This window comes from Neopsephotus bourkii, unplaced genomic scaffold (genome assembly GCF_033783945.1).
Source record: "Neopsephotus bourkii isolate Nb327-2 ecotype Australia unplaced genomic scaffold, CSIRO-AGI_Nbou_v1 NB_855, whole genome shotgun sequence".
NCBI lineage: Eukaryota > Metazoa > Chordata > Aves > Psittaciformes > Psittacidae > Neopsephotus > Neopsephotus bourkii.
The window spans coordinates 1,773,854-1,799,313 of record NW_026901351.1 but is presented as its reverse complement, the minus strand read 5'-3'; the positions used below and the strand labels follow the sequence as shown (position 1 = coordinate 1,799,313).

The 25,460-nt window shown below is 39.0% G+C and overlaps 1 protein-coding gene across 3 annotated transcripts in view; it reads right to left on the bottom strand.

Annotated features, from left to right (window-relative positions):
• The window catches only part of CRPPA (CDP-L-ribitol pyrophosphorylase A), a 120,949-nt gene extending 97,265 nt beyond the window's left edge, over positions 1-23,684 (bottom strand). For 2 of the 3 annotated variants that reach the window (XM_061356451.1, XM_061356452.1), the window contains exons 1-2: positions 23,360-23,684; positions 16,440-16,719 (exon numbers count right to left, since the gene is read on the bottom strand). In XM_061356451.1, the coding sequence (XP_061212435.1) occupies positions 16,440-16,719; positions 23,360-23,526 (447 nt within the window). In that variant the 5' untranslated portion in view covers positions 23,527-23,684. Of the gene's footprint in view, positions 1-16,439; positions 16,720-21,107; positions 21,242-23,359 lie in introns of those variants that run through there. The other variant, XM_061356453.1, reaches the window with a different exon arrangement.
• Between the last annotated feature and the right edge of the window lie 1,776 nt (positions 23,685-25,460).

Genomic DNA, 25,460 nt, shown 5'->3' with positions numbered 1-25,460 from the left:
CCACACCTGTAGCTTTCACAGATTTCTATCTGGCTAAACTGCTCAGAAATCAGCAACAAGAAAAGTTTCAGAAAACAGAGCTTGTTCCTCCATGTAGAATTCACCCTGTGAAATACTGAGTAACCACACTTATGAGTGTATACTGGGAACGCAGTATATATACTAGAAAGCATTCAATATGCAGCAGCACTGTGCCCCAGAACAGATATTTAAATGGTTGTATTCCAGTTTTGGGTTTGCTGAAGTTTTAAACCAATTAAACATGTATCTTTGATCTTCTCATGTAGTATTAAAGATCTATGGCTTCTCTGGAACAGAACTCTCCTAGCTGCTTTTAGTCATTTTGATACCAGAAAGTTACCCAGACTTCATCAGTCACTTATCAAATGTTCACATGAACTTACGTACACTAAAAGCAATTGGGCGAAGAGCTGTTCATGCAATTATGAAGAAAAGGATAAAATGGCAAAATATTGCTTATCAAGTCACAGGGCGAAAAGCACGCTCCATAACAATGCTAACCACTGAGAATGGCATCCTTACACTTTACAGTTTATTAGCAATTTTTAATGATAATAAAAAAGAGTAATTGGTGCTATTCCAAAATATTTGGAATTATCCAGCAACTTAAACCAGTACACCTAGAAAACCAGTCTCAATGGTAAATTCTGACACTTTTCACTGCAACCACAGAAGATCATCTGATGTGTAGTGAGCTTTGACACAGTAAAAAAATAGGTCTCATGACTCATATATATGAGCCCTGTCCATTCTTACAAGATTTCTGACCCCAGACAAGCATACAGTGGCAGAATGAGACACCAAAGTGAACCCAAATTCATTTCTCTTCTAAGAGGAAAAAAACTAGTTGTCTTCCCTCCTCCCCCTCACACTACTGAACAATAAAACAAAGAGGAACGCAGTCAGCGTGTTGAGCACTTTATGACCTCTAAATTACAGCTTCTTAATTAATTCTTTTGCAGAATGAGGACAGAGATGTGAACCAAAATCTGAAAAGCACTTTTTCTTTCTAATACACAGGAAGAGGTATCTCTATAAAATACTACTGTCCTGGGTTCAGCAGTAGCAGTCATTTTTTCTCCTTCTTAGTAGCTGGTGCAGCGCTGTGGTTTTGATTTTCGGCCTGGGAACAGCACTGATAACACCGATGTTTTTATTTACTGCTCAAATGTTTAGTCTGGCCAAGGATTTTCTGAGTCTCATGCTCTGCCAGGGAGGATGGGAAGCTGGGAGGAAGCAGAGACAGCACACCTGGCCCAAACTAGCCAAAGAGGTATTCCATACCACAGCACATCATTCCCAGGATGCAAACTGAGTGTTACCCAGAAGGGCTGACTCTGCTCAATCGGGCTGTGTATCAACGGGTGGTATTGTATTCTCTTATTATTATTGTATTCTCTTATTATTATTATCATTATTATTATTGGTGGTAGCAGTAGTGGGTTTGTGTTATACCTTAGTTACCAGACTGTTCTTATTTCAACTGGTGGGCGTTGCATTCTTTCGATTCTCCTCCCCATCCCTCCAGGAGCAGGGTTGGGGAGGAGAGGAAGAAAGGCACAGAATGAGCGAGAGGGCTGCGTGGTTCTGATTTACAGCCGGGGTTAAACCACGACAACTACACAGAGCAAAACACCATCATCCAAAGGCACAACATAGTACAGAAAGTTCATTGAGAGCTATGAAGTCACAGAACTGTCTGTAAAGGATCTTGAGAAGTCATCCAGCCCATCCTTCTGACCTAGGCAGGATTAATTTTACTTCTGTAATAGAAAAGACAAACTGACAAAACTAAACACCACTATAATGTTAGTAATACATCCATGTATTAAATGAGGAGTAAATTTAAGAAATGCACTTTGAGGAAAAGCTATGCACAAGTAGAAATAGAGAGATTAAATTATGTGCAACTTATCCTTTCTCTATTTCCTATGATTCCAGGACATGGATTATTACCTCTATATCCCAGCTGCTGGGCATTTGGACTACGTTTTTTGCTCTGCTGTCATATTTTAATTGGTCACAGACAGAGGAAAAAAAAATGACAAAATTAGAAGGTCATGGGAAAAGAAAGAGAGCAGTGAGCTAGCCACAACTTTTCTGTAATTAGTTAAATCTATTTGATTTTTTTTTTCTGAAGCACTTACCATTCCAGAAAACCAGCTAGAAAAAGAGGATTTCTTAGGCTGATCCAATATTTTATTACAGTTTTTAACAATCATGTCATGTTACATTTTAAGCATAAAACAGGCCAAGAGAATACAATGTGACTTGCGTAACCAAATCTCACAAGTGAAACACGCACTCTGAGGAACAAAAAAAAACAAACTGCAATTCTAAATAAAAATGAAATACTCAAAATTATGTTCTTAAAAGAGCTCTGAAACACATTGTTTTCTTGACATCTGGTTTATTGCACAATAAAAATTCATGAATGCCTGTATTAGAATGTGACAATATACTGAACCATATCTCCTGCTCGGCTGAGGCCTAGCTCTTCAGATCAGAAAGATCCGATTTCTAATAAATCCAAACACATCATTTTTTAAAACACCCAATGAACTTGTCAAGTAACTGAGAGCTTTGTGGCACCTAAAATTTAACAAATGGCATTTTCAGACAACTAGTTTTGCTTTACACTACCCCAGAACCAAGTTCAGCATGACAGGCTGAGAGTTTTTCACCTGTCTTTTCTCCATTTTATCGAGAAATCACAAGATGGGCACAGCAAGATACCTTCTGCAGCAAGCCCAATTAAACTGTATCTGACACTGACTGAAAACATGAAGTTTAACACAAAGAGTAAGATTTACGGTTGACTTCTGATGACGCACGGGAGAGAAATTCTAACTATATATACAGTAACAGGGTAACTAGCAGCCATTTGATTAAAAAAAAAAAAAAACAAAACAGCTGTTATTCCAAAAAAGTACAACTCAGTCCTAGACTACTCTATGCAATAAATGGAGAATGCAGAGCTCTAGTACTACAGCCAGGAAATTTCTACTGCCAAGAAAACCTCTATATGATGAGCAGCTGAGGTCCCAAAGCTGTGAGTCCCTGAGCTACAGCATACTTGCTAAGGTGAAGCACTGAGCTGAAATCTTAAAATCCTGTGACAAGATATAGAAACTGGTTGGTTGGTTTGCTCAGTACTGGTTCACCTTTCTGCAGGACCTTTCTCTGCCTCAGCACACACAAATGGGCTCCCTCAACCAGAGGATATGACCCAACACAGGGCTAAGTGTTTAGCAGCGAAGGCAACTTTCAGACTAGGTGAAACTGGAATCAAGCAAAGGAAAATCTTGGCCTGTGTATATCCTGCATTGTTTTCAGATGGGACAGGAGAGCTGAGTTCCTAACACAGGAAACCTTGCATCTGCAGTACTTTTGGCAACTTTTTCTAGCTGGCATACACTGACACAACTGCCAAACCCAAGCTGGCTTACAAGACCTCACCACACATGCTTCTGCTTCCAAACTTGGCTCACAGGTATCTTCATTCATGGTGTAAACACAATATTCAGCATATAAAAACAGAAGAATTGAGTTGTGAATTTTGTTCTCAGATGGAGGCCAAAGAGAGGAACAGTTTAAGATGTATGGCTCGTTCTGCCATACTCCCTTCTGGTTAACACAAAGCGTCCTCCCTACTCAGCACAAAGCCTTTTCTGAATCCCACTCCTAAGAGTCGTGTAATGAACTGAACAGGGAACTTAGGTACTTAAGACAGGGCTACAGGCTACATTTTTAGAACACAATAGGACAAATAATACAGTAAGGTACTACTGTATCTAAAGCGGCTTTCGCTCCAGTGACTGCGGGGCACAAGTGAAGAACACAATCATCCAGATAGTCTATCTCTATTCACTTACAACATGAAGTATTTTATCCTTTGCAAGGAACTTCCACGTTGGTTTTCTGGTTACAAATCAGTAACATCTATTTCCATATTAGTAAAGAGAGTATACACTAAGTATCACATATATTATCTGTTCTAATTTGAGAAGCTTTGACTTGCTGCTTATGTCAGGAATGTACAAGTATTTGGGCCAGGTCTCAGGTAAGAAGTTCAGACATGAATTAAAAAAAAAAAAAAAAAAAAAAAGAACAAAACAAAGAAAAAAATTTAAATTGTAAGTACTTGTTTCTGTCACTATAGTCTTACAGATATTTTTTTTACACTTGGAATTAGCCCACTATAAAATATAAATCCTGTGAGCCTAAAGCAAGTGTCCGGATCTTATACTAACATTTCCATGCCCAGAGTACTCATCTTCCACTATATAATCAATTTGGCCCAGATCTCAAGTAGATCTGCTTTCAAAATCATGCACAAAATGCATTACACACCCTTACTGAATGTGAAGCAGATAGTTAATGGATAGTTAGATTGAATTTCTTTCAATGTGCACTTTACAGCCTTCAAGCCACTTCACAGATAGTCACTCACTCGAGTTTTGGTGAACCTGGCATGTCCAGAAAATGCATACACTTTTTTCACCCCATTTTTGCATATTTTGTTAAATAAAGTATCAAAATATCTGTGGGCAAGCTCCTAAAATATTATTTCATAGCATAACAGACACTGAAACAAATACTGCTAACAGGTCAGCCTCTTTTTGCAGACAAAATATTGGAATAAAACCCATCCTCTTAGTTTATCATTTCCTTAAAACAACCCTAAAATGTCCCGAGAAAGCAGAATTCCATCAGCTTCAGTGGAAGTGGAAATGACAGACTGGTATCTCTCAGAAGCCAGCTCACCCATCCATCTGCTGCAACCTGAACCAACCTCTAGATGATTTTAGAAACAATGGGTTTCTATTATAATCCATTTTCAACAGCACCAATAAAAAACATTTATAAACAGATTCTAAGTTTTGTATTAAGTTTTTTTCACAATTGCCTAGAGCATAGCATACATTCAAGATTTAAAGATTCAGTGGTAACGGAAAAAAGGTAGAGAATGAAGTGCATCATGCAGGTCAGTATAACAGAACATCATAAGTATTTTCAGTAGAATTTCTACTATTTCAGTAGAATCAAGGCATGCTAATGCACCTTTCCACTAAATAGTACTCCTTTTTCCACTAAAAATCTCTCATTTTATCATACTTTTATTCTGACAAGAAATTGTTCAGATGCATGTATACAGTGAATGCATAAACAGGTTGTGTTTTAAGATCAGACAACACAGTCAGTTCACGTGAGTAAAACGTAAGCTGTATTGATGACACCTTTTATTAGAGAATTATTTATGATTGTTTAGACCACAGAAGCCTACACACAACATGGAAACCTGGCTAACACAATGCAGTATACCTTATTTTTACTGAATATTCACTAAAACTGAAAATCTTCATTTTCTTAAAAAAAAAACAAAAACAAACAAAACAAACAAACAAAAAAAAAACAACCAACCACAAACAACACACACCGAAAAAACAGGACCCATTAAAATTTCCAAAGGATTGTGGGGGAGATAGAGCTTATATCACAAGCAAGAAATTACTCAGCTTACAAATACCTCCAACACACAGTGCATTATTCAGGTGACACCAACACTCCACATCTGTAACACAACCTACCAAGAGCAAGCTATCAAACAGCCAGAGGCTCCAAAAAAGCATGAAAACCAACACACCTATACCACTGATCCAGTCATTTTTGGTAGCCAGAGTTGAAACAGAACAATGCTAAATAGCTGCAAAGCTCAAAAAGTTGAATTATATGGACTAGGAAAAGACAAAAGTCGCAGTGGCACTAAATCCTTACAAAAAAATACCACAACTACAATTCCTTTTGTTTTACAGCAGTGTGGTAACAAGCTCAGACAACCACAGATCCTGCAGGCTGGCACACAAAGAGAAAATAAAAAAAAGCATGCAATGTCTTTGGCACACCCTTGTCCCCAGTAGGATGCAAGTACTAACGCAGACCCACGAAGTTCACTTACACGGCCAATTTGCAATCCTGAACTTTGAGTGAGTGGAAATCACAGTCTAAAACTTAGAAAGTCCAGTCCTGAGCGAGCATTTCCAATCACCCTACCATGACTCCCTTCTATTTTTTAATTATACCAACAATACTTTTCTTCTCCGTTCATAGCTTCTATCTCCCCTGAACTTCCATTTTCCCTACGCTTTCTACCTTCTCAACTGTCCAGCAGCATTACGTAAATGTACATTTATATTTCAATCACCCCACTGCATTAGATTCAATGTTTTGAAATTACACAGGAATAGCTGTGATGTCAAACCCGTACAAGCATAGCTTACAAGCGTTATCTTTAAAAGAATGTCCCTATTTTCATGTTTTTTCATGTTTTCTCAATATTCATATATAATTGTAACTCTTTAATCAGAGTGGTTTTCAAATCTGACAAGCAAAACAGTACTGAACAAAGACTCCCAAATAATTTAGCCACCCTGCCTTAGAAACAGTAAACTTGTCTTGCATATATACACTGGAAATGAAAGTATATTAGAAATACATTTTCATCACTTCAAAACAGCTGACTTTTTCGAAACAGCATGATGGAGATTGTGGGGCTAGTTAGCAGGACAAATACATCCATCTGGGAACTCCACTAAAGTCAACTTCGTAGAGGTGAATTTGTATTTTATCTTGCTTTTCCATTAAGACAAGGACTGCATTAGGACACTATTCAACTGCATAACAATAGATGTTAATTTAGATAAGCTCGATATCTAACATCTTACAAATATGTCCTGGAATGTCTTTTATTAGGTAAAAGATTATTTATATGTTACCAAACACTGGCATCTCCTAAGGATTTCTGTCTAAATTAGGTCTGGCTATGACCCAGCAAAAGCAGCTCAGAATAACTATGATTAATTTCTTTTCATTTTATTTCATCAAACTCTTTCCATATGTTACTACAGGGAAAGTATTCTTTTACACAGACCAAGCTACTTGCCATGAAGGGCATTCACAGCCATCTACAGTATGAAAAAATACAGAAATAAACACAGTATCTCTGATGCATGAAACAGGTAGAACCATGCATTTCTGTTCAGACATCTGCACTCCAACTAATTGTATCTAATTGTAAACAACATGCTTCAGCCACACTCAGTAATTACCATTTAAGTCAGAAGACCTTTCTCTCCTGAAAGATTTCTTATTGCAAATTTATCAGATTTTTCAAAGCAAAATTTAAAATCTCAATTACAAGATTAAAATATTTGACGTTTAAGATGTTTTCAAATTTTTCATATTGTAAATATGAGTAGCTAATAAAACAAAGTGATATAACTATCTTTGTAAAATAAAGCAATTAGAGAATGTCTTCCAATGCACATTCAAGGTATTGTACTGAAGTACCGCATCTTTTTTCTTACATTTCTTTTTTTTTTCTTTTCCTTTTCTGCATTTTGTATCCAGCTGCTGTCTAGGGCTACATTTTATCTTTTCTATAACCAGAAGTTGTAACTATAAGAAATTTTACAATTCCACTGCAGAAATAGAAGACTTAAGAGTATTTCCTCCTCCAGCCTACAGAAGTCCTGGCAAAACAATTCTATTTGGATGGAAAAGCATAGACAAACTAACAATACAAACTATAAGCTACCACTCCTACACAGAAGTAAAGCTGATAGCTACAATTTGGCTATATGTGCTAAGTTTTCTAAACTTCGATGTGAAGACATGTTAAAGCCTAAACTAGCCAAATTTTTGAACCGAACTGATTCAAGCCTGCACACGGACCACAGATTTCATAACTCCATTCTGCACCAGAACCACTTATCTTCTGTACAGCAAGGCAAGCCAGCAGTCTGGCTGCGTGGGTTCAACTCAAATCTGTCCTCATAACATATGTCCTCATAACTCCTTCCATTAATGTCACATCCAAAAGACCCCCTCCAAACCAGAACCTCAACTGCAAGCTTTTCTTGAAGGTCCAAATACAGCACGCAGTCAGGACTACAGGACAACTGGCATGACTCAGTAGAGTGGCAGACCACAAGAAAGACAGAGGCAATCTCATTATCATGCAGAAACACAAATTTGAGTCCACCTTCACCCACACGCACACTCAGACTCTACCATGCAGCATAGACTTAATTTGCGTGGCAGTGCTGTGGTGGGGACAGGATTCCTTCTACCTATTTCTTCTACTGACATACAAGAACAATACACAACCCGGGCTGTGTATCCATTAGGTATTAAGGCTGAATTAAAAAACGTTATCTTTTTTCTGCCAGGTATCTTTGTTTTTTAAACAAAAAGGATAAGTCTTAAATTACTTATTTTGAATTTCATTGGAGGAGAAAAAAAATCAAAATTTATAGTCATTATGGGCATACAATCTTTGACTCTCATTAGTAAGATACCCACTAAAATTTCCTATGTAGGCAGTAACACCAATCAGTCCAATTCCAGCTATGTTGACATATTTGTACTGGCAGCTTTTATTTGCCCAAGGACAGCACTGGTTGAAATGTTAAACAAACCTGGTCTAACACAGATATAAACCTAATAATCAGCCAGACAAAAAGAAAGTTAATTAGAACAGATGTAAGGAGTTTTGAACACCATGAAAAAAGGCTTGTATGCTAAACTTCACATAATTTCCTTGAAGTCTGTTTACCCAGCTGGCTAGGAGCAACAGTTGAACTCACTAAAATTGGACACATGTTATTCTTAAACCAACACCAGGAAGGAAGAAGTTATAATTGTGTTTATTCCTAGCTGCAAAAAGAGGGGTTGTTTAATCAGAAATTTAATATACATTTTGATCCACTGTTAATGAGCTGACACTATGTTGTACATTGAACTGACTTCAAAGACACAAGATGCCTTAAACAAATGTGATGTATATTTATGACACTGTTTAAGAAAAAAAAACCATTTCTTCTAATGAGGTCACCTTTATCAGAACATATTATCTAAGTAAATGGGAAGATTACACGCACATCAGGACATGTCAGAGCCCCAATTAGTTATAGCAAACTAAAGAAGATTACCAATAACAAACTGTTGCTCAAAAATTAAGGCTGCATATGTTCTTTGCCACTTTACATAATCTCTGTTCTTTTATATTTAAAGCATTTACCTTTAAGCATCAGTAAATATAATTTTGATCTAATCAACAACATGCCAAATTCTAAATGCTATTCTGTGGAAAAATTCAGATTTCTCAAAGAAAATCAAACATTCCCCTCAAAAAGACAGGATGATAGAAATACACAACTGAAGAGATATATAATCTGAGGTGGAGGAAGAAAGCAGAACTAGGCCTATTACAGGATGCAATTTTTCAACACACAGCACTGAAAACAAGCTCAAGAACATAATGATACTGAAAAGAAGCAAAACCAGGAACATACATATGCACTAAAGAAAAAACAGAGTGGTACTGCAAAAATGATATAACTTCTTGATGCAAACATTTGATCTCATATTAAAATTGGGTTTTTTTTTTAAAGCAGATTGAAAGTCATAAGAATGTGTCATTTATATTGCTCTTGTACTATGAATTACTGCCATAAATCATAATACAATAGAGAATTTAAAATGATAGCAGGATTAAACCAACATATACAATTTCATGGTGTTATACAAATTATACATCATTTCTTCCAGTGCATTCTTTATCTGTACATTCTTTGTGAGAAATTCAAGAACGGTTGAGTAAGTCTGTGTTTTCAATAAATACAACAGTACTGTATATTCAGTAAGATGCATTTTATCATGCTATTAGCCAAATATGGTATTATTACCTTAGTCAACATATTCAGCTAATTTTTGTCACAGTGCAATAATTGGTAATGTTTAACAACATGTTCTCATTCATTAAGCTTTTGCTGTCTTGGTAGGTTTTTTCAGAAGTACTTCAAAGGTTGTTTAAAATCAGCATCATGCTACCAAAGATCCACACTAAATATATGATCCAGACCACATGTAGCATCCCCCACCTAAAGAGCAGCACATACTGGTAGAGTGCTTCAACACTTACTTATGACATATTTAATCTTTTCAGCTGTCAGCAACAGCTATATATTATATGCAATTGTGATATGTAAAATTCAGTATAAGCAATTTAAATATTCCAAAGCCAATCCTGTGACCAGTATGCTACTATTTGCTTTCAGCACTTTTAGAAATATTTTTAAGTATACTTACAGCTTTAAATTTTAGCATTCACTCAATCTAAGACGACAACAAAATGAGCTACCAGCACTTTCTCATTCTAACCAGCGCTATACTGCAAATCTAGGTAACAAAAATTAAACAGAGTATTTGCTATAAAACTTAATGAATCACAAAATCAATCATTTTTGCTTCTAAAATTAACAAGACTATTCATTTTACTCTGTACAGTATTATCTCACATTATCTAGTAACAGAACACATCTTACAGTCAGAAAGCTATCTTTCATACCCTAATTACTGATTTATATTGCAAAAAGCTATCATTGAAAGCGCACTGTGTCACAAAGGATTTTCTTATTAGAGTAAATAAGTATAAAGAGGAGTTAACATCTGTATTCAAAGGATTAAAAATCTTGAAGCTACTACCACAGGAGTTACAATTACAGTTAAGAAGTTGTATTTTACCTCCAGAAAGTCTACATTAGTATAATAAAATCAACAATACCATGATGAGAAGGCTACTGATCCATTACATATTGCTTTAATCAGAAGCTTAATATATTAGCAATAATATATAATTAGCAATATAATATATATTTAGCAATATTAGCATATTATAATGAAAACAAAAATCTTGAGGTGTTGCACAAGGTAATCAGTGAAATGCAAAACTGCAGTGTTTAATTAATAACCCTTTCACACACACAGCCCTGAGCAACCAAAACCACAGGCACTATAGTTCGTGGTCATGCAGCTCCCTAAGCAACTCTGCAGCTGCTTATCAAATGTCTTTGCCTTCTGAATTTGTTCAGCTGCTTCTCTCAGAACTGCTTGTGCCCTGTCCTTGCACCCAAGCTTCTTTCCCTTTCAGCCCTTTACATTCAAAATTTCAAGTCACTTCTTTATACAAGCTTCATTTAAGACCACCTCTGTTACCAAGAGCCTTGTAAAATGGATTATACTCTACCATGCAAGTTTGGCTCAACGACTTTATTACACACATGTATGAATTTAATACCTCATGAATTCTCTCCTACATGCTCCAATGCTCCTCAAGGCAGTTTTAGTTCTATCTGTGCCACAACCCACCTACCTTCTTGGAAACAGAAGGATAAGCACAGAACCAGTCCAGCAAAGTATTACAGCATATGAAACAGGCCAAGTTGGCTTTCAGAAGCCTCAAGCAACCTGCAGGGCTGGTGCTGTCATTGCCATAACCACCCAGATCACAAACTCAGCCAAAATGCAGCTAGGGGCATTTCTGAATGAAAACCCAGATTTCTTTTCAGTGCAATATTGGGCAAAAAAGGGAAAAACTCAAGAGGTGTGCATGCCTAATCCTTCACCAGAGAGATACAGCTAAGAATCTCTTCCAGATCTTGCCATGTAGAAGTGGCTAGAATAATACAGGGCCTTTATTCAGCTCCTCATACATGCTGTACAAGCCAAGATATCCCTTATTTTAAGGAACTATTCTTTACTGCTTTGATCTGCTGCAGGAAGAAGAAATCTGAGTGACTAAATAGACATATCTTTGCTAAAGGCTGCTTCATTTCCAAAGTCATATTGTTTTCTCAGATGAAGTGTCCAAGTTTTAATTAGCCTCAAATCAACAGCAATGTGATACACACCATTTCTCTGAATTTAAAGGAGGTGCATTTTATAGACACTACATATAAATGACCTCAGCAACCACTTAACTACAGGAAGCTATGCTGAAAATTTATTTCCAGGATAACCTAATCCTACCTAAAAAAAGGTTAAAAATATTGTATGTGTAGACTTCCAGAAGCTAAAAAAAGTGGGATTAAGTCACCTTTTTAAAAAGGATTAAGTACTAGTTGCATTAGGCCCAGCTGGCTCTGTTAATACAACACGGAAATGGTGCAAAGAAGAAAGGGAGATTATAATTTAAGTTTCTGTCTATGATTTATGTACTTCAGTTCTTTAAGTTGCATCCTCCCTAATGAATGCAATAAATCATCCAAATCACTTAAATGGGGACTGGGAAATGACAGCTATTTCCCACCACCGAACACTACATGTTGTTAGGACAAAGACTGCAAGTATTTGCTAACAATACATCAGTCCTCCATTCAACACAGAAAATAACAACTTGGTTGAGATGATTATAATTCTCTATGGGAAGAATAATGCCATAAGCTATGGAAACATTAGTATGTTTCTTACAGTTACCATTATTATAGAGTTTAAAAAGGAGTCATGCATTGTGTAACTCTTTTCTGTACAGCAGCAAAACCACACTTGTTTTCTTCACACATACAAAAAAGTTTCATGGCTACTAAAGCGATTCTGATCTTCACAGTAATGTAGAATGTTAGAATAGTTTGGGTTGGAAGACACCTTTAAAGGGCATCTAGTCCAACCGGCCCTGAAAGAAGCAGGAACATCATCAATTACATCAGGTTGCTCAGATCCCCATCCAACCTTGAATGTTTCCAGGGACCAGGTATCTACCACCCCTTTGCACAACTTGTCCCTGTATTTCACCACCCACATCATAAAGGAAAAAATAAAAAAATCTTGCTTAAATCTAGTGTAATTTTGCCCTCTTTTAGTTTAAAACCATTACCACTTCTCCTATCACAACAGGCCATGCTTAAAAGTCTTTCTCTATCCTTACAAGACACCTTGATATATTGAAAGGCTGCAATAAGGTCTCTCTGGAACCTTCTCTTCTCCAGGCTGAACAAATCTGACTCTTTCAGCCCATCTTTCATAGACACAGTGCTCGACCCCTCTGACTATTTTTGTATCCCTCCTCTGGACCCACACCAACAGATCCATGTCTTTCTGTACTGAGGACCCCAGACCTGGACACAGTACTCCAGATGGGGTCCCACCAGAGCAGAGAGTAGAGGGGCAGAATTACCTCCCCTGACCTGCTGGCCATGCTACTTTGGATGTGGCTCAAGATGATTGGCCTTTTGGGCTGCATGCACACACTGCTAGCTTATGGGAGTCCAGCTAGACAACACCCGTAGCCCTTCCCATCTATCAAAACAGTCCATCAGAGAATGCCACTAGGTTGGTCAGGCAGGACTTGAATTTGGTGAAGCAATTTCATAACACTGGCTGTCCTGAATTATCTCTCTGTCCTTCATGTGCCTTATCATAGCTAAGAGCATGTAGCTCTTAAAATATTTTCCTCTAAATTTGCTATATAACACCCCCACAATCATGCTTTCTGTCTGGGGGGTATTATTTTGACTGAGTGTGCATGTGCGTAAGAGCCCATGCAACCAAGTAATACTGTACATCTGTACTGGGATGTATGCTTTGTTCGGATTCTTGCTAAAGCTGAGAATAAAGTAACAATGTTAGACAGCTTCCAGAAACCAGTTTTTAAGAATGAAGAAAGCTGTTTTGATTCAGTCCTTTCAAAGAAATAAACCATACCTTCAAATCTAGTTTATGTTAACTACAGAAAGAGTCTTTGACTGCATATGCCTTTTTTAAACTCTCAGTAGAAGAAATGACAAGTTCCCCCCCCCCGAGTTTTCCTTGCATGCCTTTTCCTTTTTTGTTATGTTGTTTAAAATGTAATGTTCGCAAAGAGATATTGCTGAAGGCTTTGGACTGATGCCTTCCGAAGCTTCCACTTTTCCTTTTACTAGCAATAAAGAATTTGTTTCTAGAAACATGTAATTTTAATTACAAAATTACCCCAAAAACATAAATGGAATTTAATTGGTTACAAAGTAATATTTTCACATAATCAAGCAATTGTTTGGGGGATTTAAGGCATAATTTATTAGTTCTGGATAAGATACACATTTTAATTCCCACAGGCAAATAACAAACTGATTAGTAAGTGTAATAAAGCAGTTTATTTGTCTGACAATTGGCAGCTAGAAGTGCAATAACTTACTTGATCAATTGCCATTTTAAAAAACATTAAAGCTTCTCATAATTATGCTACCTATATGGTATGCAGATGAACAACAATACAGCATTACCGCTATTACACTAGAGATTTAATATGATGTTTCTGCCAGGTTTTGTACCTTTCTACATAATGCAAAAGGAAGTAATTACTTTCTGTACTGAAAGATTGAAGAACTGGCTCCCCCTTAGATATGCAAGGAATTTGACTATAGGAAGAACTAAAGATGATAGCTTCCCTTGATCAAATTTTTTTCAAAACCATCCATGTCACTTTTGAAAAAAAGTCTTAGCTTTCCAGTCATTTATTACTTCAGAATCCTGTAGTTGTCAAGTGAAGACAGCCACCTCTCTCTGGCAGCAAGCTTCTCCAATTCATTACATAAAATGAAGTTCTTCTCATGTTCCTTAATTCAACTACTTTGTTAGGTAACATCAGTAGCTAACAGCTCTTGGAGTCCAGTTCTCTGACAGCCTAGCCTCATTGAATTCCATGGAACTAAGCCAACACAGGAAGTCATCAGAGAGCTAATAAATACCATGCACATTTCAGACACACACTATACAATGGAAAAGACTATGCCAAATGTGTAAGATCACCCTTTTGAGATCAAATGAAATACTTCCATGATCTAGGTAAGGAAATATTTATCAGTCAAGAGTTCAGAACTTCTAGAACTAGAGTACGCTTCTTTGAGAAGGTCAATGGAGATTGCCTTGGTTCCCTACTGTTTTACTGAAAATGTCTTACACACCATTAAAACCAGGACAAAAAATATTACATTAATATCACACAAGTTTCAAGAAAAAGTGAACAAAAAACTCGAACACAAAGACAAATGTGATACGATACACCATAACATGCAAAGACACCTTAACTCTTTTCTGAATGTGTTTGTGTTTTTCTCATTTCAACTCAACATCAGTACAATTAACCCCATTCTTCTAGTGCTCTCAAAGAATCACATTTAGAACAGATTTACCAAGGGAATGTGTTTTTAAAGTCTTTGGCAGGGAATCAATTCTGGGATATTATTTTGTGCTACAGGAGAAAGGTCAAAAACCTTGTTAAAATTCTAACGGAATTTAAGTTTTAATGACTGGAAACTTATGTTCTGTATCACTGAAAACTACAGAGCGGAGTTACTATTTTATTGCCATTCCAGATTAAGCCAATGCACAAAAGTACAGGCCTACTATTAAGAAGCTCAGTATATCTAGACTTCTAACAGTGTTCTGAGGGACCTCGCAGGACTTAATTTTCATAATAAATATTTTAACAAGTCATACATTCCCCTTCTATAATATGAGCTTTCAAAGAAGAGGTGGAGGAGTGCTAAGGAAATACCAGAAGTCATTCTTTGGACTCTTCATTCCACTGTCAGGGTTGCAAATCATCTGTCAATTAGCTTATCTTTTACTTCATTTCTTGAGAAAAACAGACAAGCAGCGGTAGATTTTCCTAGCTTGCTAACATCCAAACAATCTGATGTCACTAATGACTTCTACCTGAAACCATCTCTTTGAAGTAGGGAAGCCTTCTATAGTGTCTTATTAACGAAGAACTGAAGTACAAGGTAAGAATAGCAAAATGTACAAAAAAGCCTGTGACTAAGTCATGATTTCTTACATCTCTGTCTTGATCAGACAGTTTATTCACCAGTTCCTCTTGCAGCTAGTGCATGCCTTTCATAACTCTACCTTTCTACTTGCATCATACAAGTTCTACCAAGCTCTTCCCCTTCACATATCACTTAGTTTCTCAGAAATCTTTCTGGTTCCTGTAAATATTCCCGGTCCTCAGGTGCAGTGATTTCCATCAGGAGGATCTCCAACATACATTTGGAGGCTTCCCACTTTCCCTTCTTCTCAGCAGTTTGCAACATTTACAGATTCTAGAAAAATTTAACATTAAGACAGAGATACTTAGGATAACATTAAGACAGAGATACTCTGCCACTTCCTTAGGATTCACATATAAAGGTAAAAACATACAAAGCTTGTGACTCAAGCAATACAGCACTCTGTTTATTATTAGTAATCACTAACTGAACTATTCTAGCATTAGGTAAGAAATCTGCCTGGAAAAAAAGGTAAACTATTATTATGTAATCTACCTTTCAACTAGCAAATTGCTGATCAATTCAATCTCTTACTTATAGTCTCTGTGGCAATAATTATTCCCCATAGCAAGTAACGCCTGCAGCATTTAAAAATGTCTTCCTCCCCCATCTGACCTCTCTGCATAATACAGATTCTGAACCTGTTCTACTTAGAAATCAACATAATACACTAATTAAATTGCTAGAAAAACCCTTATTCATCAATCATTATTTTACACTGTACAATATAAAGAACACTGCAGAGTTGCATTGCTGTATAATACATACCCCATGGTCTTTAGCAGCCGTAACCACTTTTGAAAGAATATCTTCTTCAACAAATGGCCTCACAGCGTCATGGATAATCACTACTTCTGGTTTCTGGAGCAGCTGATTGGAAAATTCATTCTCTGCAAATACCTTCAGTCCATTGAAAATTGACCGGTGACGAGTGACTCCACCTTTTACTATTGTAACTCTTTTATGGCCGTATTTTTCAGTGATAGATTTCATTGTTTCAATATTTTCAGGAGAGACAACCACAACAATGTCAGATATCCAACTTATCCTAGAAGAAATAGTAAAGAAAAAGTAGACATGAATAAAAGTAGAGGTATCGCCATAAAACAAAGAAATTAATATCAAAATAATTTCAAGATGGGTAAATAAAGCATCTCTAAGTACACTCGAGTCCATCTTTTCATCTGTGCATTACCACTCCACCTTTAAAAGAAAAGCTACATTAGATCTCTACCAATACACAGATGTCAACCAAACTGGAATTCTGGGAAGGGACTGGCTTCCAACAACCAGTAAAAAAGGCATCTTCTAATAACCCTTTGAAATATCTTCAAAACATTTCTTACTCCAGCCTCATTCCTAGCTTCAAACATAAGCTCTAAATCAATCAGCTAGAGTCTGTTATTTCAGCTTTCTCTAAATTCAGTCTCCAATAAATTGGTAAATCTTAGGACCTGGAGTACTCCATGTTCTACTGTGCAGTACACTGTGTACAAGTGAGTAAGAGGATCAGGAAACTCTGAAACAAAGCTCACTATTAAGGCAGGCATGAGCAGCAATTGACAGATTGCTAATGAATCAAAACTGTGACACCTGCATATTCACAGGAAACAATATACACACACAGAAAGATTTCTGCTCTAGGAAGCTAGCAAAATGTAAAAACATAGGTAGCTAGGTAAAATTACCATAATATGAAAAGCATATTTTTAGATAACTTCAAGTTTTTACTGTTAGTATCAGCCTAGTTCTCCAATTGAGTGGTGGTATGCAGGGAGAATGACCTATCACCCACCAGACTAAACCAGTCATAAGTGAAGTCACACTTGTGTCAAAGGACCTAGGAATACAAATTCTAGTCACATGTGGCATACTGAGCTTCAAACTAACTTAATCATTCAAATACAGCTATTTGAGTATCTTATTTCCTAAATGCTATGTAGAGAGCATAAAAAGGATATTAAATTATTTTATTGCCTTTCTGTGTCTCCACAGATGACTGGGGGGGGAGGTGGGGTGGTGCACGACAGACACCAAACTCATCAGATGAGCAACAATTACAAACACAATTCACTATTTACTATCGTAAAATTACTCATATGTATCCTACATATCCAACTAGGACAGGAGACAAGCATAGTACATTCTCTCAACTAAAATTAGTAAATCTATTGAAACTAATTTTGCAAACACAACACAGACTAACGTACTACATACTTCCAGTTAGAATTAAAAATAAAAATTTACAGTTCAGAAATACACAGCCTCAAGGTATTGATTCCTGCAATAACAGATGTGAAAGCATTGCCTAGGAACTACTCTTCCTCCAAAAGTGAAGTCATCTGTGACACAAATCACTGCCCTAGAACTATGTGAAACATCAGACCATCTTCTGTCTTCTGTATGTTTCAGGGTTTTTAATTAATGGAACTCCATTACATTTATTTCAATGAATTCAGAATAACTATTAAAAATAAAATAACTAGAAGTGCTATTGGCATTATTCTAAATAAACCTATTTGTCCTTATATTCATTTTATTAACAAAGGCATACAACCAAACTAACTTATTCTCAGCATATTGTAAGTACTGATGTTATTCAAAGGTAAAATCTGAAGTCATATGGTTTCAAGTTTCAACTAGTCACTCACAACAGGTTCATCAAAAGGTTTTCAAACCTCTCAAATGAGTCCTGGCATAGTCTTACATTTAGCCACACAACTTAGCACCTCTGCATGACTTCAACTTAGAACTAGGGCAAAATAATTGGATCCATCTCACTTTTTCTTTTGAATACTGAGAGTCAGTCATTTAAATACAGCAAAATTCAAGAGCAGCTATTTCACACTACATGAGAATTAGAGCTCTGCTCTTCTATTTGCAGCAAGAGTATAGCCTTACACAGCTCTCAGAAACAGTGACCAGTCTGCACATTCACTAATGACTATGTAAGAGCAGCACTGACATTTCCCATTCTGGAGTCAAATGAGGAAGTTTATGAGGCAGCTGGGTAGCACACTGCATCTTCTGAGACGAAAGGAAGAGAACAGGCATACTGGCCAGCCTATGATAAATCTCTGCACAGGGGGAGTGGAATGGCTTAAGGCCTCCAGTGATACAATACATGAAAAAGTGACAGGATGCGGCCACAGCTCCACCCTGTGTCTGGATAAACACATTTATAAACTTGAGTATGTCCTCAAACCCATTCTGGACTAATGTTCTATAATTAAAGCTAGGATTTAGAGATGCAACCTATTCATGCAAGAGTATAAAGGTATCCTCTAGACTGATCAGGTACAAGAACAACTTTGGCTTTGAAGCCTAATGTGTCCTACCAAAACCCATGAAAAGTACTAATTTGGTAAAGCATGCTACAAACTCTAGTGAATGAGAACTGTGCACCACACAGGTGCTTACTCTTTTAAAGACCTGCTTATGGAAATATTGCAAAGTGTTTTAATGAGTGATTACTGATACTTTTCGACTTCAATCTGGCAGTAGATGGATCTTTTTCTCCCTCAATTTGTCACAACCTTTTCTTACTATTTTAGTATTAAATCTCTCTGAGGAAGCTCAGGACTTGCTTAAAACAAGTTTAACAATTGGAAACACCCTTTCCATTTTATAACCTTAATATTAGACTGCGATAATGGAAGCTTCAGAATCAACACAAGGCATAAAAAAGGTCAGAATACTGTACCCCAATGTGCTTTAACAAGCACTAAATACAAAACTCTAATCCTTCCATGCAACATAGACTGTATCTCTAAAGTGAAAAAATCAGGTCTGATCAAATGAAACACAAGAACTCAGTTGTAATTACTTTACAACTGCCTTGGGAGGACTTTAATATTAGTAGTAGGAAAACAACGAGGCAGAAAAGGACTATATGCTTGTTTCCTTCTTGTCATCACCTACAGACCAGCTGCCTAGAGGAAAATAGTACTGTTCCATTAGATTTTAAACAAAAGCATATACATTTATATTACCTGAGCTAGAACTCAAATTAAAGGAACTCATTAACTCATCAACAGATTAAGCTATTACTACATGACTTCACAACACAGATTGTAGAGGAACTTAAATAACCTATGAGTTATGTTCTGAGACTATATTGCCTCAATGGCATGCCTGGGTAACACATGTGACTGAGACTTAACCCTCTTTCTCTGGTTCACCCACAGACAAACTAGTGCTCAGCCTGAAATCTGATATGAGGCTTAAATACACTCAATTTCTTGCAACTCTTACTCAGACCAGTAACAATTGAATAGTAGCAATTCTATTTAACATACGACCTACTGAAATCAGCAGTTTTATCAGCAGAACAAGGCAGAACCAGGCAGCCACTGCTGAGATGGCTTTAGCAGTGTAAGATATGATCTTTCACTGCCACAGAAACTTCAGAGATACAAGATAAATCATTTAGTATTCAAGCACCAAATGAGAAAAGGAACTGTCAAGAAAAATATGCACTTGCAGAATGCAAGCATAACTTCCTTTTGCTCCATAACAGCTTTGTTATAACTTTACTGATATATAATAGAAATAAATGGAAGTAGGGAGCTTTTAAGTCTGAAAAGTTTCACATTATGGAAGTTTTGAGCATCTCATATACAGAAGCCATTCATTCTTTCCTGAAAGTGCTCCTTATTAGTCACACAAGATAACAAAGATACCTTCATAAAGTTAAAACAATTGGATTGTTTGTTACAATTATTTTTAGCTCATAAGCAATTTCAAGAATAAGATAATGACAACTGGACAAAGAAACCTACCACAGTAGATACATTCAGCAAATCTGTAATTGTGTGACCAGTAGAGTTAGTGAACATGCATCAGCCAATGGGGAAAAATACCTGACTAATAAGGACACAAGAGACACAAGAGACTTTTGAAGCAGTGATTCCTCAGATGCTTCCCCCAGGTAATGTTGACCTTTTATTTCTTTGTTTTTATACAAGGCCATCTGTTTTAAGATATTACGTTACAGCAAGCAAAGTAAACAAAGTTGTCTGAAACTTTTATGGAAAATCTTTATTCTGCCAGTAAACATACTAACCCTGCTTTCCTCTTTCAGAACTTCTCACTGTACTTTCAAGAACTGCTGAAACTTGAGAATAGAAGGAACAACACTAACTTATTTGTCCCACAATGATTTTAAAAACCAACCTTTAGCTTTGTCTGTTTTCCCCTATATTGCTTTAGTAAAATACGTGTGTGCGCATGCACACAGAGCTGAGGTTCCTCCATCTCAGAAAAGAAATTGGAGAGGTTCTATTTTATACTGCAACAAATCCACTAGGAAAGCCAAACATTTAAGTTCTCCAACACACTTTAATTTTACCCCCAAGGTAGGACCCGACCTTCCTATCATCATCACTGTACTGGCAACAAAACCCAGTAATTTCTCCTCACTCTGTTTTTTCTCACCTCCTCCTCCTAAGGGCATCATCTGTGATTACTATTGGCAGGACAACCTTCTACATGCTGCTATGCTATGCAACAGGATGCACTGCTTATTCATTCATGTCTGCTCTTGTCTTGTTTGCCAGATTTTCCATATTTAAGATTCTCATCACTTTCAGCTGAAATGTGCAAAAACCTTTTTCTCCTGATTTTTTAAAAGCACATGCAAAGCAGATGAAAATTCCCGATTTACTCATGTATTTGTCTGTATGTTGCTACAGTTCTTTCACATTAAAGTATGCTCAATAATAGCTGCAGTAGCTAACTTCGGTTGAAGTGGTTATTACAGGCTAATGACTCAAAGATTCATTCAATTGCAGCAGGTAAACAGACATCAGAAGAGAGTATCAAGCTAAACACAGGTATCTGCCACTTCAGGGTGATAGATTATGTGACAAACTGCAGTCCCTCAATGTTACATTTTTGCACCTGTGTTCACACAAAGAACAAGGTACCTTCTCTGAAGTAAAGATGAAAATGAAAACCATTCACAGCTTTAGAGTACATCTGTTCCCAACTCTCCATATACACTGCATGCCAGCCAACACTACAGTTCAGGACAGAGATGGTAGAAAGCTCTGCCTGTGAGAGCACTGCCACCAGTTAGTTCACTCCTAAAGTTAACCAAAAGCCCTAGGCTGTTACTGTCACAACCAACTTGGGATCACACGCTTGGCTGGACTGCACAATGAGATTCAACCTTCTAATTTTTTTTACAGCTTTAGCACATAAGCATAACACTATTGCTCAAAGAACTGTTATTTTCTCACAGCTTACTGGCGGTGAAAAATGAAGGATTTTTTTTTTTTAATGAATGTTTTATTTTCCTGTGAATACCATTTCCTTCCCAAACCTCACTCTGTTCTCTTTTCTAGGTCTCCAATACACAGAGTAAGGATATTATTCTTCTCTGTAGATTCCCATGACATTTTGGCAGAGAGTTACAGCTGTGACAAGCCTTGGAATGGAGGTTTTGCTTACTGATGTGCTTAGCTTTGTGACTTGCTGCTGTTGAAAATTAGATGAAGACAACAAGCAGTATTTCTTTCATGAAGTAACAAGTGACCTGAGGGAAGCCTCTCTGGGTGGGAATGTAAAAAGAGTCCCAATTTTGATGTTGTACAAGTTTCCATGAATTAAGAACTTCAGGAGATGTTGGCAATCCCATTTCTTTTCAGCACCCTCTTCTCCTCACCGTTTATTCTCTCTGAAATCTAAGTTTATTTTTCTACAAGTTACTGCAAAACATCCAGAACACATCTGACACTCCACTCCTACCTGCACTGTTTCAAGTGACACTAGATACAAGACTTACATTATGTTAACATTTAACAATATATTAGCTGTCAGTCACATGCCTAGAACTCAGTTTTATGACAAGGAAAAACCTGACTGCTAAAATACGCCATTAATGACTATGACTTTCTTTGTTCCAACATACACAAAAAAAAAAAATCTATGCACGCAGCCTCATGCTGCCTGAGCTATCAGCTTCTAACCCAGAAACTGTAACTTAAAGGGGCACTTAAGCTTTCAGATGAGGCAGGTTATTCTGCTATGGCCCATAATGTTCAGGCATAATGCAAATGCTGTAGACAACTGAGTTCACCCCACTGTGAAGAGTGGATCTTTTCTCCAGGCCTCTAGACAATATTAAGATCATCTCCAACACCTGTGGCAGAACAGACTTTTTGCTAAGGCCTCTCAACAGTAGTACGATTGTTTTCAGTGCTGTGGTAGCTTGAGGCTCACCAAACCAAACCCTGCAACTACAGAAAACCTCAGATTCCGAGGCTCAGCACCTCAAACTGATCTCCAGAGGCACTGAAAAGTGATACAACCACCAGACAGGAGCAGTGCTGAGGCGAGAACAAGGCCACCCGGAACAGTGGTGAGGAGGGCTGGGACAGGGGAGAGCAGCCAGCACCTCTTCCCAGTTGAGCCTGCCAGTGCTCAGAGCACACCAGTTTCCTGCCACCCTGCCACCTCTATGCATTTGGACTGGCCGGGGAGAGCAGGAGGTCCCACCAAAACACAGCACGAAACCCTCCGAGGGGAGGCGGCTCCGGGGCGTGCAGCAAGGTCGCGGCCAGCTGCTTTCTGCGGAGTGGCTGCACAGCGAGGGCCAGCGGCCGGACCTCAAGCGGCGAGGCCGGGGGCTAAGGGGATGGCCAGCAGGACGGGGGCAGGGAGACGAGCGACGCCTGTCTCGTTACCTCTCCATCGCCCGCACCGTGTAGCTGACGAGCGGCCTCCCTTGCACGGTGCAGAACTGCTTGGGGGTGGCACCACCCAAACGCTCCCCGGTACCGCCCGCCGGCAGAACGGCCGCCACCGCCGCAACGGCGGGCCTGGGGCAGCGGCTCCCGCTGCTGGGTTCCATCTGCACAGGGCGCCTCGGCTGCTCTGCTTCTCACCCCACAGGCAGAAGGAACCTCCCCCCCCGCCCGCTTATTTGCGCGGAACGTCCGCAAACCGAAGAATCCAGCGCCTGCTCGCTCGCCTGACAACACCGGGGACCGGGCCCTACTCCTCCCCCACTCCGCGCCACGCGAGGCCCCGCGTAGGAGTGCGGCCCCAGGCGGCTCCACGGCATACGCCCACAGGCCGCAGCGGACGCCCACCCTCCCAAAGCACCCCGGTAGCGGGCACGTGACAGCTCAAGGCGGACGCGACTGCCATTGTCCCTTTAAAGTGCGCGACGCGCGGGTCACTCCGCCCAGCGCATGCGCAGCTTGAGGCCATGGATTGCTGCGCCCGCCTGAGAGGTGGGGGTTGTCGTCTCCAGTCCAGTCAGGCCGGGAGGGGCGGGTGGCTCTGTCTTTGCGCCTCCTGGGTCTCCCCCGGCGCTGGGCTCCGCTGGTCGCGGTGAGGTGTCTTGTTTGATGAGATAAATACAGCGTGTCTGGAACGGAGGGAAGGGTGGGCTGAATCCGGCTCTATGCCTTTATGCGAGCCCCCGCCGTGAGGCAGCCGCTTCTGTACGAGGCGGTTAGGGACGCCTGCCCCAGCCTGGTGTAGGTTGCCCTTTATCTTAGGAGGGAAGGGTTGAAGAAGCAGTAGTCTCAACTGGAAGCTGGGATGTACCCGTTCATCTCATGGGGTTGTTGTAGGCAGTAGTGAGACAGGTTGGTTGGAAAACTCCCTAGGACTCATATGCATTAGGTGGAAGAGGAGATGCAGCCCAGTGGAGGAGGGGGCTTGCTAAGTGTGACATAGAATGGGTTGGGTTGGAAGAGACCTTAAGGATCATCCGGTTCCAACCCCCTGCCATGGACAGAAGCACCTTCCACTAGACCAGGTTGCTCAAAGCCGTGTTCAACCTGGCCTTGGACACTGCCAGGGATGGGGCAGCCACAGCTTCTCTGAGCAACCTGTGCCAGTTTCCCTCCACCCTCATAATGAAGAGGTCCTTATGTCTAATGCAAATCTACCCTCTTTAAGCTTAAAGCCAATATTCCTGCCCTATCACTACTTGCTCTTATAAAAAGGCCCTCTCCAGCTTTTTTGTAAGTCTGCTTTAGGCACTGGAAGGCTGCTGTAAGGTCATCCCAGAGCCTTATCTTCTCCAGGCTGAACTCCAACTGTCTGTGTGTCTTCATAGGAGAGGTGCACTTGTAATAAGCTAAACAGGTCTCAGGTTGATGTCTGACTTCACTGTATGTCTTACACTGTAACTTGAGTGCATTCAAATACTACTGCTAAGCTCTGCCCTCATCTGAAAATTTTTGACATCTCGCTGTAAAGATAGTTTTGCAAATCTGCAAGAACTATTGTGAGCTTGTTGCTCACACCAGTCAGGGAGCAGAGAGGGCCAGCCACTCCAAAAAGGGAGGGAAGCCTGGAACAGATCACGGTGTCAAAGCAAATGAGAACAGTAGCCTCACCAGCCAGGAGCAAGATGCTAAGCATGGGTCAGGATCAGGGCCCTGGTGTCAGGCATAGTCCAGTGATCACCTGCAAGTTCTCAGTGAGGTAGCAGGTCCCAGGGCTAGCCAGGAAGCTGAGCCAGTGTATGCTGGTCCAGGTCAGGGTGGCACCAGTTCAGGTGCAGATATAGGGGGCCAACAGTAAAGACTCTGCTTAAAAGTATCTCCCAAGGGAAAAGGAGGAAAGGAGGGTCAGATCTATGCTTCTAACTTTCTTCATAATAGCTTTTATTAGTAGAAGAGCTGACTTTGGGCTTGGTGAGCTGAGCTCCTTAACTCAGACAACTAAACTCGAAGGTGGCTACACTCAGGCCCTAACATTGTCCTCTTTGACATTATTTTTAGGGAAAATCCATGTCTATATATGCTAAAATGACCAGAGATGTTA